General features: G+C 43.2%; 1 protein-coding gene across 1 annotated transcript in view; it reads right to left on the bottom strand.

Moving 5' to 3' along the window:
• pdzrn3b (PDZ domain containing RING finger 3b) overlaps positions 1-13,797 on the bottom strand; it is a 75,447-nt gene extending 61,650 nt beyond the window's left edge. Inside the window, exons 1-3 of the mRNA XM_060068887.1 lie at positions 12,830-13,797; positions 8,742-8,828; positions 7,096-7,203 (exon numbers count right to left, since the gene is read on the bottom strand). Of these exons, the coding sequence (XP_059924870.1) occupies positions 7,096-7,203; positions 8,742-8,828; positions 12,830-13,543 (909 nt within the window). The 5' untranslated portion in view covers positions 13,544-13,797. The remainder of the gene's footprint in view (positions 1-7,095; positions 7,204-8,741; positions 8,829-12,829) is intronic.
• Between the last annotated feature and the right edge of the window lie 443 nt (positions 13,798-14,240).

A 14,240-nucleotide genomic window follows, 5' to 3' on the forward strand; every position in this document is an offset into this window, starting at 1 on the left:
GGAACTCATCATGTGAACCGTGGGAGTGTTCATATTCTTCAATTGAGGGTTTGATTGACATGAGCGGATTAAACACACGGTTGGGTACGTAGGTAATCCAATTCTATAACACATACATTAAAAGACATTACTGTAATCACACGAATATAGACTGCGGCCGATATCCAAACTTTTCAGAAAAAATTTGGTCTTCATACACAAGTGCGGCCTGCATTCAAAAGGTGGCTGAACAAAAATCTTTGTTGGCTGAATACAAATATTTGCTTACTGGTAATCCCCCACTGGCACAAACAGGTTGAACAAGTCACCTACTAATAATACCAGTCTGCTAATTGGGCTATATACTCCTATCTTTCTTTAATAATAAATTCACAGGCTCTTTGAATAGAGCTAGCGTGCGATTAGTGATGAAACTTTGCACAATGTACAAATCACCTTTTTTGTTTTACGATCAAAGCAGTGTGTCTCCATTGGATCTTAAGTGGGTCGTGTTTCCAAATAGAGCACTCAAAACAGCACCGCCATACATCCGCGTTGCGACTTCCAACACTGCCCAACGTCTTGCAGCGCATTGCAGCCCCATCAATACAAATCATTATGTAAACACAGAACAAGACCAACTAATCTTCTGACGTGTCTTGTCCTTTCTGCTACGGGAGGCTGTCTGACTTAACATTGAAGCTCTGCCGTAGAGTCAGACTTGGACCACGAGTGGATCTGAAAGACACACACTTCCTCTACACAGCACCTATCTGATATCAGTTTGGCATTTTGAGTTGTTATTCCAATAAAACTTGTGTTGAAATGTCTTCGTCGCCAAAGACCTATTTAAAATGTTTCATAATGGCGTAGAGCCACTATTAGGCAACATTGTTTAGGGTGAAACACATAAGAAAAATACTGGCCCTGATGCAACCTCAGAAAAATTGGCCTCTCATCCACACAGTAAACAGTCACAGTATTGAGCCTTGGATGTAATCCTTTGACAATATGCTGCCAAACACACAACAATCCTTAGATATAAACAGAGGATTTCAAAGGCTTTTCTCGGATTCATTGATTTGTTATGCTGCAGCTTTAACACTTTAAATAAAGTTTAAGTCAAAAAGAGGTTGTGAGGCCTTCGGAAAAGATTCTATGTACTTTTAATACTGGGCATTTGTTACTGCGGTCTTTAAATTTAAATTTGTACAGCTATTTTTTTCTTCAATTCTAAGTTGTTGTTGCTTATGATGCGGTCTATATTCCAGTAATAACGGTAAATCCCACCAGTGTTTTAATACAATGCAACACCAATCAACACTTAATCGTTTAGATGCCACACTTAATCAATTGGGTAGGCAGTGACCACTGGCTTCCTTTTGGTTTAACGATTGATGTCACGCAATGGACATTGATTACAAAGGCAATGACCTGCCACGACAGTCTTAGATTGACATGATACTTGGTGATTAGAGAGAGGAGGACACAAGAGAAACAGAGAGAGAGGAAGACAGGAAGAGAGAGAGAGAGAAAGCGAGCAAAAAGAAAGGAGACCCCGAAGAGGGCAGTGATTAATGGGGCCCGTTCAGGATACATTTCACAGGGCCACTAAGAGGAAACGACAGGCCATTACAGCACCACGAGGGCCCTGTTAATCAGCCTATTAGGGCTTAATTGAGGGTAGTTAATTAGAGGTCGGTGGGCAGTGTCTGCGCGTGGGTGGGGAGGTTAGGGTCTGATGGGGGAACCAGCTGGCAGAGCAACCTGAGCCAATTGTTGGTGATCCATTTACACAAGGCCGCTGCTTGATTGGCAGGGAAAATGAGCCTTTAATTGCACCTGTCTATTTAGGTCCCCTTAAAACCTTTTAGGGGCCGTAAATTAACTAGGGGGTGCCCTCTAATGAGCACAGAGCTGGTGGAGCCGACCTATAGTGAGGAACACTGGAGCAGAGCAAACATATTTACAGTGCACCCAGACTGCCTGGCTCCACTGACACAAAAAAGTTGTCGGCTCACCTTTGAGAATGTTGACTGTTAACTGGGTGAAAAGTCCAATGTTGTATGTGTTATGGTGCGTGTGTCAGCGGGAGCATGCTTTTGGTGTGTGTGTGTGTGTGCATGTGTATGTGTATGTGTATGTGTATGTGTATACAAAAGGCATAGAGCTCACCTCCCATCCCATTCACGATTTGTAACAACCCCAATGCTTTAATAAAAACTAAAATTTCTACTTTTTTCCCACTTCCCAGAAGAGGAAGAAGACAAAGATTTGCTTATCTTCTTTTGTTACAAACAACCCTCTAAAACGGGGTTGCAACAGCTTCCACTAGAAGCTGATTGCACACCAAAAAACTTGAAATTGATGTAATGTCCGTCTTCTACCCCAGCTGGACAGTGCCGGGGCAGGGGAATGTCTCTGCTAAGCTTGGCTCTACCCAGCCCAGGGTGGATTTGTCCTGGCTGAAGCCAGCCCCAGGAGCCTTACAGAGGAAGGCTGCTGCTGCGCTCAGCCTTCCTGTGTGGGGAAGCAATGAGCCCGACTGCACAAGGGGCCAAAAATCCTATAAAGTCTCCAGACAAAAGGACCTGGTTCTTGCCTTTTCCAATTCCAAACAACATGGGATCCCTCTTGGGAAATAAGTGCCATAGCAGGTCCCTCATGGTTCTTCATGGGACACAAATAAACACAAGTGCAGAATATGGTGCACATATCCCGCTGAGGACTGTGGTAAGACGGAGTGTTGACATTGTGTTTATGCCACCGGGCCCGAATACTGCAACTCAAGGGGCTTCTAAGAGAGAGGACACTGAATACTATTTTTACACAAAACGCTGCGCCACCCATTAATTCCATAACATATTTCAAATTCCAAATCGAATGCGGACCATCAAATGAACCACATTGCCGTTAGAGATGATGTATGGATAGTATACATTTTTCAAACACTCTTCTTCCGTCGTTCTCGTCAAAAGGAACACAAAAACACCCGCTAGTTGCCCCAACTGTCCTGTTTTGTTCCACGGTCTTGACGTCTCGGCCATCATGGCGTGGGTGGGCCGGAATGCCAGGCCTTTGACATCAATAAGGGACCAGGGGCTCATCGACACGTCTGCCGCAGACCTATCCCTCAGTGCTACTCACTTCTCGCTTCTGTCTGACACCTAAGCTCAGTTTTAAGCTGCATCTCTGACCTAGGGCTGGGGGGGGTAGATACTAAAATAACTGCCTGGAGGTATGGCGTGTTTAGTGGCGCACAGTGGGTAACCTCGCAACTCTTAAATGCTAAAGCGAGCTAAGGAATTTGAGTGTCCTAAACTGATACACGGGTCCAAATGCTGACCTACAAAAACGTCCTCTTGCAGTTTCGATTAAATGCATTCAATTTGAAAAAGGTTTTTGTTCAGGTCACATTTATTTCTTGTTTGATACTGACGTGATAAAGTAAGTAATGGGTATGCTTTGAATATGCATGACACAATGCAAGGGGATACATTACTTATATATTAACAGCTTTGAGTCAATGCATTCCGCACTCATTTGTATTTGAAGACAACCTGGCATGGCTTGTCAGAAACATGTTAATAGCAATCTAGGCAATAGGGGTGTCTGGTGCAATACATTGAGTACCCCTAACCTCATTAGGGGAATTCTGAGCAACTCGTTTGGCATTTAAGAGACACTTGTGATCTGCGGTAGTCCTTCACTACATTCCACCCTTTTATATCCTATGAACATAATCACAGAAAATATATAGTTTTGTCTCTCACCTTTTTAATCAAAAACAGATAATTTTATCTTTTTTAAATTGAAACTTTATCTGATAATTGTGCCCTGAAAATCATGCGGAATTCCAGTGCGTGTTAAGATCTGATGTTAAGTTCAAACATTTAACGAAGCCAAAGTGTGGGGGCAGAGGGACATTTTATCACATCAAGGGGTGAAAAATCCACACGTGCAGCAGAGAGAATTACGGAATAAGTGCTTGATTTGTGACCCATGACGGATGGAAAACCCAAATGTCATCTTGTTGTAACAAGAACATTTATTTTTAACTACGTATCTCGCACCCGACCACTTTTCATTTCAAACCTTAACCAAGGAACACAATCCTCTCGGAGTCGCCCTAAGGTAAACAGTGGAGAGCCGAACAAGGCTTACCCAAACAATGTTCATGTTAGCATACTGGATAACTTAAGGCATATCACTAGCATTGCCCCCTCGAACACTGCTCTGTGGGCATTCTGACAAACAACGCTGCACTTTAAATTCAAACTGGGACACACTTTCTGGTACAACGTCCCCCCCTCCCCTTATTCTCAACAGTAGAATAAGAACGGGCATCTCTTCAGGCTGTTTAAGTAGTTGTTGTTGTTGTTGCAGCTTCCCCCCCCCCCTCCCCAACCTGTGACCTCAGAATGTTTGCAGTGGTTTTATAAGTCAACATTTACAAGGGCTGTCAGAAGCGTCTCCCCCTCCTCGCTCGTCTTCCTATTCAGCTCATGTCAAGGCCCATGCAAACAACGCAGACTTTACCCTGGGAGTTCAGGCAGAGACATTTAAAGACCACGCAAACGCTTAGATAAGTGATACAAGGGAAATTGCGAAAAAAAAAGTTTGGTTTCCACGGAAAGAGATAAATATTACTCAACGCTACATTGTCGTGGTGGTGTGCGGTCGATGTGGAAGGATGGCAACATTTTTGCTGTTGTCAATAGTTTGACGAGATGAGCTGTAACGACGGCCAGATCTTAAGGCCACACACGCACTACTTTCCTCTTCAACAGGTCTTTCCTTAAAAGGCTTATTTATATTCCGACTCTGTTTCGGACGAAAATGGATGTTGCCAGCCCTGATTCAAGGGCAAAAAATATATAGTAATTTCTCTCCGATCCTGGTAGCAAATACCAGGACCTGGAGCGCTGAGCTCTGCAGCCTGTGGAGGGGCAGGCGAAAAGCAAACAGAGTTCTGGTGGTTTTTATGAGAGAAATGTCTATGGCTGAACAAGGAGGCATTCATGCACTGAATCATAGCAGCCGGTAGCACAGTTAATGCACAGCCATCTGCCATCGCCAGCGCCCCCCGCCCTCCCCCTACCGAGAGCCTGTTATTGAGGGACAAGCCGCGGATCATCGTGTACATGTTACCTCCATATCAGCTTAATGGAGATTTCACCCCTTGACTTGAACGGAAGAAGACGAAGTCTGTGCCATGTTCCACAATGATTCTGTTTGCAGATGCCCTCGCCCCCCAGTGTGAACTAGATATTTCCTGTCCGGCGTGAACATTGAATGGCGTAAGTGTAGAACAGCTGCACAGCCCTTGTAACACAGTGCTTTGCTTTACATTTGGGGTTTAAATGGTTTTGGTGCAGCACTCACATTTCTGATTGTGTGCCATGAATGGCCTCAGCCTCAGTGTGGAGAAAAGTGTCTGCTAAATGAAATAAATGTAAATGTGTTGGAGCATTGTGGGAATGTGTCTATACCCCCCTTGCATAACTGCAGGGGATAAAGATATATTTAGATTATTTGGGCGGGGAATACATGCAAGATATTCTAAATTCTGTGGATGTATGCACAGAGAAAAAAAGTGAGAAATAAAGTAGTTGTATTATCTTTAAAAAAAAAAAAAGCACCTACAGGACCTGCAAGATTGTCCCTTTTTAATAACCTTGGGAAAATATACGCCCCACAGAAACATGTTTATTTTGACTACCACCTAAATTAAAATGCATGGTAGTCTGATGTGAAACCCTGAAGATGTTTGAAAATAAACCAGACTTTAGTGGACCTAGGATTTGGGGTCTGGTTTCCCACATGGACTTCTAAGTAGGGCAAAATGACAAGTTGTTGAGTTATCAACCCACAGGGCCTTAGAAAAGCACTTCACGTCTGGATCCGCCTGAGGCTGCTGGGTTTCAACTTCTTCCTTCGTATTTCTCTGCAGTAATTAGCCAAGCTTATGGACACGATCACCCATCATCAAGGTGGTAAAAGCCACAGTTCCACACAACAATGGCACAACTCTTCCCATAACCACACATTTCTTATTGTGGTTTGAAAACCATGACATTAAAACTTTAATTCTACCAAGCCAACAGAAAAAGGCAGTGAAGACTCTGATTCAATATCTGGTTTCCTATTCAGTAGAAGAAATTGAACAAATAATATCCAAGGGCCATGACGCGTCTTTGCTTTAGAATTTCTATGTGGGGGTGATTTATTGGGGGGCTTTTTTGGTTTTGTTTCAGTTTCTTGTGTCGTAATCCCCTTATCTTCAGAAGAAAAGGTCACTTTATAGGGCCCTGAGGTACGTCCCCCAGCACTTGATGTCCTCCTTATGCTCGTGTTGACTTCTCTCTTTGGCCGGATTCGGTGACATCGCTTCAACAATGGCTCAATAACAGCTTGACGTCGACAATGTAGGAATAAGAAAAAGGATCAACCCTAGGCACATTCTCTGTTCTTTGAGTTGAAAAAGAGCAAATGGCTCTATCAGCAACAATCCGACACAACTGGTCTTCTCAGGTAACCAAAGTGCACCAACCATCTAGCCAATGGACTGGTGAAATCCAGTCTGATTCTGATGTCTCTTTTTCTCTCCCCCTCCTGGGGAGAGAAAGAGAGCTACCAGCTTTATTTTTTGAGCTTCTAGCGACTGGTCTTTGTAAAGAATGGATTTAGTATCAAACGGAAAAAAACGAAATAACATTAGTTGCCAAAAGATTTAGATTTTCTGAATATAAGCATCATTTAGTTAAAGAGACTCCTGTTTTCCATTCTACTACTGCAAAAGTGTATACTGAGTGTGGCTTAATACTGCATATTCATATTTTTGTCATACACAGCATCAACTTTGAAATTAAGATTTCAGTGGCAACTTTTTTGCTGAATGTGGCAGCTGTTCCTGATCCACAGAGCTTGAGAACAAACTGAAAGCCTCCTAGAGAAAAACAAAACATACAGGCAGCCTCGCTTGCCTCGGGTTTCGCTAATGCTAACCAGAGTCTAACTACTACTAGGAAACAGTCCCAAAGAGGAAGAAGATTTGCGTAACCTTCCAAAAATAAAACACATTTTGGTAGGATTTGAACCCCCAAACTGACGTACCTCTAATATTCTGTCGTGGATTTGTAGGCCTCCGTCCTTATCTGATGGACCCTGCTCGATGACCTTGGACACAAAAATGCCTTCGTTTGAGATGCCGTCACTTTCGTCCTGGGGAGGAAAGATTTGGTCAGAGCGGTGCAGTAGTCCGGTTTTTTTCACACACAAAAACAATAGCCCATACATCTGAGGCACTTGCGCAACAAACACGCAAACACATTGAAACCCTTACACATGACTTTATGGCTGCAAGTCAAGCTTATTTTCATATAAATGTATTTGTAAGTTATTTATTTTGATGTATTAATAAAGCACATCCAAATAGATGTACTCTTATATGTATCAAAAGTGTAACCATAATCAATCAACTAATTGACGGACGATTCCAGCACTACTGGTAGGTTGTAGACGCTGGGGATAAAACCTTAAACCTTTTGGTTGGGAGTGGAACACAACTACAGTGTCACCAATCTCTTTCCTGATTGACCGTGTTCCTCCACCATTAGCAGCACGCGTTTCTTCCCCAGACACTGTGACAAGAGGTGTGCGTGTGTGTAGGTGGGGGGGTGTTTGACATGTTGGCCTGCCCTCGTGGCCAGGAGGGGTGGTGACCCCGGCCCTGCGGCTAGGCTAAATGTTGACCAGACACGCCGGGGAGGAGTTTTTAGCCGGTTCACGGCCGTGACCCTACAGCGGCAGAGCTAAGGTTAGCTTAACCAAACCTGCTACCAGCCAAACAGCCCATAGCCGTAGAAAAAAAACACATGAAACCAGCGCTGCACTCCCTGCCGAGACCGTGTGACACCACTTACTTTTAATGGAGAACAACGTTGGGAAAACTGCTACTAATTAAGCACACTCTGCCTCCCTTTTCATCCTCGGCCAGTGTTTACATCCTGATTTGTGGGTTCCTAAATTCCTAAGAGCACAATTTACTAGACATTGATTCTTGAATGTATTCTTGTTCTTATTATTTTACTTGAATTATTTGAAAAGTTCTTCCTTTCCTTTATAACTGGGTTAAACCATCCCTTTATTTAACCACAGTCAAGGTATAAAATGTTTTAATGCGTTGAACAATTCAGCTAGCAAAGTTACTTCAAGTAACTAGCAACAAACATTTATGATGTGTGAGTGTGTCTGCTGTAGAATTAGTCAACTTTTGTGAGAATTTGGTTTCTGTTGGGTGCTGAACACCCAACAGAAACCAACCTCTTGTTTGTTGCAGCAATTATGAGCATTTATTATGTTGTGTGAAATGTATAGAAATGCTGTTATGAAACACTCGATCCGAGATGAAAGACCCTGTTCCCTTCAATCAAAACATAAACCCAGACAATTAGAGACAAAACAACTGTGGTCCAAGCCATAATTCCAGATCTCAATCTCATAAAAGTAATTATAGTCGTTTCATGTGCGGTGCCAAGACCAGCAAGCCAGAATACCAACACAATAAACCCTGATAGATGCTGGCTATCTCTCCAAGTAGCCTGTACATGGAGCCGCTCTCTGCGCCACATTAGTAAAGGGAGAAAGTTTGCGGTACGTGAGGTATGCGCTATTCATTCCAGGCTTGCCATACGACACTTGGCCGCTCAGCCGCGAGACGTGGCTTCCAGGAGAGAGATTCACTGGCTTTCAAAACTCACCCCACTGGGTCTTCCTCCTACGATGTTGAAACCCAAAGATCCGCCCTCCCGGTGAAGCACTACAGTCAAGCTATCCGTTTCACCTTCCTGCGAACGGACAGAGAGAAATGGGAACAAGGTCCTTTATTGGAGAGATGCACAAGACACTGTGGACATAGTGTTTGTTTTGTTTACTTGGTAGATGATCAACTGGAATGGAAAATATAAACAGGAGGAAATGGAGGTCCAGGTGTGCTTGAAAACAGAACAACGACAACAATAAAGAAAATACATCTTAAGATTTATGTTTTTTCATCGGACGGGACTTGTGGGACATCTCGGACATAACAAAAATATTTCTGTCTGGGATTGATGAAGTGCTTGTTATCTTATTAAAAAATATATCAAATGTTACAGGAAAGTCTTCTTCACAAACAAAGCAGCAGGATTAAGGTGTACCACATTTTAGTGAAAGATTGGGGTGATGCTAGGCAAACAGATTTCTGTCTGGCTGATTCCAACCATCGAACCGTAGACCGTCACTGTGACCGGCTAAGCCCACGTAGCGAGAAGGAACCTGATACAAGGTAAGGGATAATAAGACCCAAGAAAGACCTTATAAGATAATAAAACTAACCCTAACCCTCCCCATCTCACGACCCATTGGCCATTACACATAAACACGGCCATTGCTCCACTGGAGAGATGTGACTGAACTGAAGTCAAACTAGCGCACTCAGCTTTTACTGAGGGGACGTTGGTGGCAGGTAATTTTGGGGAACATAATTTAAGCTGCCATTTCGGTATGCCGGGTACGTACGGTAGAAGCTAAATATAAACCAGATATTATTGTCTTATATAGTGCACTTCAGAGTGCCATACAGGCCGGGTAGCAGCACGAGCTGTTCTCTGTCAAGACACCGTAACACCGGCAGCACATGTTCCCACATGACGGCAAGCAGAGCATGAAATTGCGGCGCGATGGCATTTCCATTGATCATAGGTTCTACGTACGAAATGTGACAAGGGCCTGAAAGTGACTAGGATGACTGCTATTATGTGACGCAAAGTACTAGTTACGGCATTCAACAAACGGATGACTTAGTCTAAAATGGCAATTCTTTGGAGCGTTTGAAGAGACAAACAAAAAACGGCGCCTTGTAATGCATGCTCTAACAGTCAAAACAAATGAGTGTGGTTTATAAGGGTCCCCAATGCGCTCTCTGCCTATATGATTAAGCGAGTGCAGGGTAATAAATGAGCTTTTTTGGTACATCTGTGAACACTCTCCACAAAATGCCCCCCCCCCCCCTAATCCTTTCCCAGTGCAAATGAACTGAACATCATCAGTGGGACGCGGGGGGGGGGGGGGGGGGGGGGGGATGTTGGAACAGTATGGGTAAAGACACAAGGTTTGTTATGTGGTCATGTTGTGGTTACAGAGGGAAATGTTTAATTGCTGCCAAGACTCCACAGAGAGAGAGGGAGACAGAAGAAAGGCAAAGAGAGGCGACAGGTATACCAACCTGACCTGTAGACTAAGGCAACAGACTGAGACAGAGACAGAGACAGACAGAGAGATGAGCAGGGCAGCCTGCCGGACGATGGAAAGACTGTGACGAGACAACCTCGCTTCACCCACAGTCACACTTTCCGACTCTTGCAGCCATTATACTGCTTCCCTGTGTTTGGCTTTTAAAACACTGTGACTAATTATAGCGTCCCGAAGATGAATGACTGGAAACATTTTGGGCTGTTTTTTGCTTTTGCAAACTCAGAAACCTACATGGAGACTAGTCAATTCAATGTTTTATATAAACTGAGGTTAAAAATAAAATACATGTATAGATAATAGGATGTGAAGAGATAGAAATACTCAACTCGGTACGAATATATAATCTCAATGCTTGATTAACAATGTTTCCGTTTTAATGTTGACATATATTGAATATTTCCTTGGAATGGGTCATGATATGGGTCATAATGTGTTGTTTCCACATTAAGGCATGGTGTACGATTAGAATATGCCTGCCACTTAATTTGTTTATTTAAAGTGGCCTTTTGTAATGATAGCTGACATTGAAAATTGGCAAGTAGTTCATCTATTTTTTTACTACTGTCATGATAGAAGCCACATGAACACATAAATCCCATCCCATCATACGGCAAGCCCACATGCAAGAGATAAATTAGGGTTTTGTGGCAAGACTGAGCGTTTAAATTCTCTCGATGTGTTGGGAAAGAAAATGGATTGAAAAGCAGCCATGATTATCGTAATCAGATTAAGACCACAATTTGTAAAAGAAAATGTCAGCATGAAGAAGATCCTTTTCTCATGTCTCATGATTCAAAATAAGTCAGCATCCAGAACCTTCCATCTCAGCTGGGAGTTGGTTCGAAATAAAAAATACCTTGGTAGAATTAATCTCTTTGTTTAACAGAATTTACCTAAACCAAATAAACATGAGTCACTTCTTCTTATTGCCTGATGTTCATGCTCTTACCCCCTGCTCTGATCTGAAATGAAAACCATGTTCTGTTTGTTTTAGCGGAGCAGGGAATATCCATGAAGAACCCACTCCTTTGTTACTTACTTCCCCTACCACCATTCTCGTGTTGCCCTGTCTCCTTTGGATTCACTCTGGCCACTACAGGAGCTCAACCATTAAAAACAGGACGACTACAGAGCACATATTGAAAATAAAACAGAAACACTTCAACTGCAATTGGACACGAAAGTGTCAAGGTCTCTGTTTTCTTCATTAAACTGCTTGTGTGTGTGTGTGTGTGTGTGTGTGTGTGTGTGTGTGTGTGTGTGTGTGTGTGTGTGTGTGTGTGTGTGTGTGTGTGTGTGTGTGTGTGTGTGTGTGTGTGTGTGTGTGAGGAGGGGGGGGCGAGCTAGCTGACATTACTCGGAATAGGAACCCATAGGTAGCCATGAAGGACAATTGTTAAATCACTAGGCAGGGATCAGCTGTAAAAGCATGAAGCGAGGCGGAGAGTTTTAAAGAGGGAAGCGGCAGTCTGGATGTCGCCTGGCTCCAACAGTTAATTCCACTTGTGTCATTCTGTGTACTATGTGTCACATGTGCACACCGGTTTTCCCCAGAGTGGTCCGCTGCTTGACTGCATTCAAAGAAAACACACCATCTCCTTCCTTTTCCTTGTTCACCAACCATCCTTTCACTTACATTAGACTGTGGATTACTTTGTTGCCAAAGTCTATTTAACATTGCAAGTCATGTTTTATCTCTCATTCTACATTCACTGCAACTGCATTGAAGTATAATGCAACAGATAAAGGCAAGGGTTGAATCTGAATTATTGTTAGTATCATCATAGAAAGGTAAATGTATAATGATAGGCCTACTTGATTAAAAAAAAATACATGAAGCTCCAAAATCTTAAAAAAAAAGGCTAGGTTATGTTTTCAGAGGGTGTGGGTTTGCATATCTTGATAGGCAAACCGCATCATAACATGTTCAGCTCTAATGGTCAAATCAATCACCCGATCTAAAAGTTTCAACATATTTTATGTAGAATCGATTAGTAATGGAGTCATGCATTTAAATCAGCAAAACATAATTCAAAATGTATACTTGAAGATATCAGTTGATACGAAACGTAGCCATACTGGGAAGGGGAAATCATCTCAAAATTAAGGACAAAATGATGAATCTCACTAATTAACAAAGCTATTAAATTGGGAACTGTACCCTGGTGTGTGTACAGAAATGCAGTAAATATGTGCCCCTCCCCCCGACTGCCAGCTGGCCATGAGCGCAGCTGACGTCCGTGTCACAGCAAGGAGGAAACTAACTTTTGGCCCCTCCAAAAGTTCTTTGAGCGCTTGTAAACTTAACTGCAGGATCCGTTTTAAAAAAAAAAAAAATTCACGTGTGATGAAGGACTATTGCATAAAGTAATACATAAACAAAATAACACGTGGAACCGATATAAACTGAAGCTTACAACATTAAAAACAAATTAAAAAAATTTAGTCAGCTCAAGGTAAACAAATGGCAGCAGAAATGTGGGTGGACTGGGGGAAAACAACCCCCCCGCACCCCCCTAGCCAAGAGACGCTTGTTGCAACTTTGGCCGCTTACCTTGAATGGGAAAGCGAGGCTCCTGGTGAGCGCCTCAATCCTCGTACTGTACTCGGTAAATTTCTTCTGATATTTCAACGCTGTCATCTGCAGCTCTGTATGAACCGCGGAAAGTTGAGCGAGCAGAGACTTTTCTCTCGTGTTGGACTTTAACGATTGCTTTTTCAACTCCTTATCCAGGCTGATGACTTTCCCGTGGAGCGCACTGTTGAACGCCTTCAGGGCTCGCAAACAACAATGGTTGTTAAGCGTCTGCTCTTTATGAGAGAGCATTAATCCACATCCATTCTCGCATATCCCCACCGGTCTGTGATCACACGTATCACGCATATGGGCATCCATGTCCCTCAGGATGAGGAACTCGTTGCATCCTTTATTCCTGCATTTGGCCGGCGAGTAATCGCACATCTCGGTGTGCTCAGCCAGATGTTGCAGCTTCACAACTTTTTCGCAGCCCCTTGCATGGTTGTCACACTTAATGTCCAGCTTCAGAATCAAGTTCTTCAGTGGCAATACGTGGTTGAGCTCTTTAGTGGAGATTCTCTGACACTTCACGGGGCAGCTGCTCTGCTGGACGACCCAGGGAAGAACGCAGCCGGCGCAGAAGACGTGACCGCACGGAGTGGTGAGCGGGTCTTCCAGAACTTTGTTGCACAGGTTGCATTTGAAATCCGGGTCCACCGCCCCTTTAAACCGGTCCAACTCAAATCCCATTTTCCTTTTTCCCAAAACAATCCAACGGTAGGTGTTTCCCACAACAGCGGTAGGACCTGGAGTATTTTTAACTTTCCATTGGTGAAGCGCGTACGTACTAGTGACTGCAAGATCTGTGCTCACTGTAGTGTCTAAAGCCAAACTAATTGACCAGCAGCAGACTTCCTAGAGGAGAGCTGGGGGGTTGGGGGCAGTGGAAGAATTCTCTACCGTAAGTACTGGATCAGCTGCGCGCTCTGGATGACGTTGAACCGTGGGTTTTGACTTCGGCCGCAGCCCATTCTCATAGCCAGGATATGATGTTTTTTTTACCAGGCGTATAAGGCTACAATAAATGAAATACATCATATCTCGAGCCAAACCAATAGATAAATCCTGAAGGTGAATGCGTAATGTGGAATTTTAAACAAGTAGCCCACAACGAATTAACCAGGCTTAAAGTCAAATATATTCCTCAAATAGTGATGCCTTTGAATATTTAAGTTTTATATCATCCAATCCATGCATGTCATTCGTTCGTTCAATCATTCTAACTTGTATTCAAGCCTCTAACTTGTATTCAAGCCTCTAACATCTTTTAGGTTTCTCTCATTTGCAATGATGTCGAGATACAGACACGCAGAGTGAATTAGTGGAAATATCGCACAATAGATGAAGAGATATTTAGACGCTCCACTGTGGATTATCAGAGATCAAA

The sequence above is a fragment of the Gadus macrocephalus genome, chromosome 13 (genome assembly GCF_031168955.1).
Source record: "Gadus macrocephalus chromosome 13, ASM3116895v1".
NCBI classification, from domain to species: domain Eukaryota; kingdom Metazoa; phylum Chordata; class Actinopteri; order Gadiformes; family Gadidae; genus Gadus; species Gadus macrocephalus.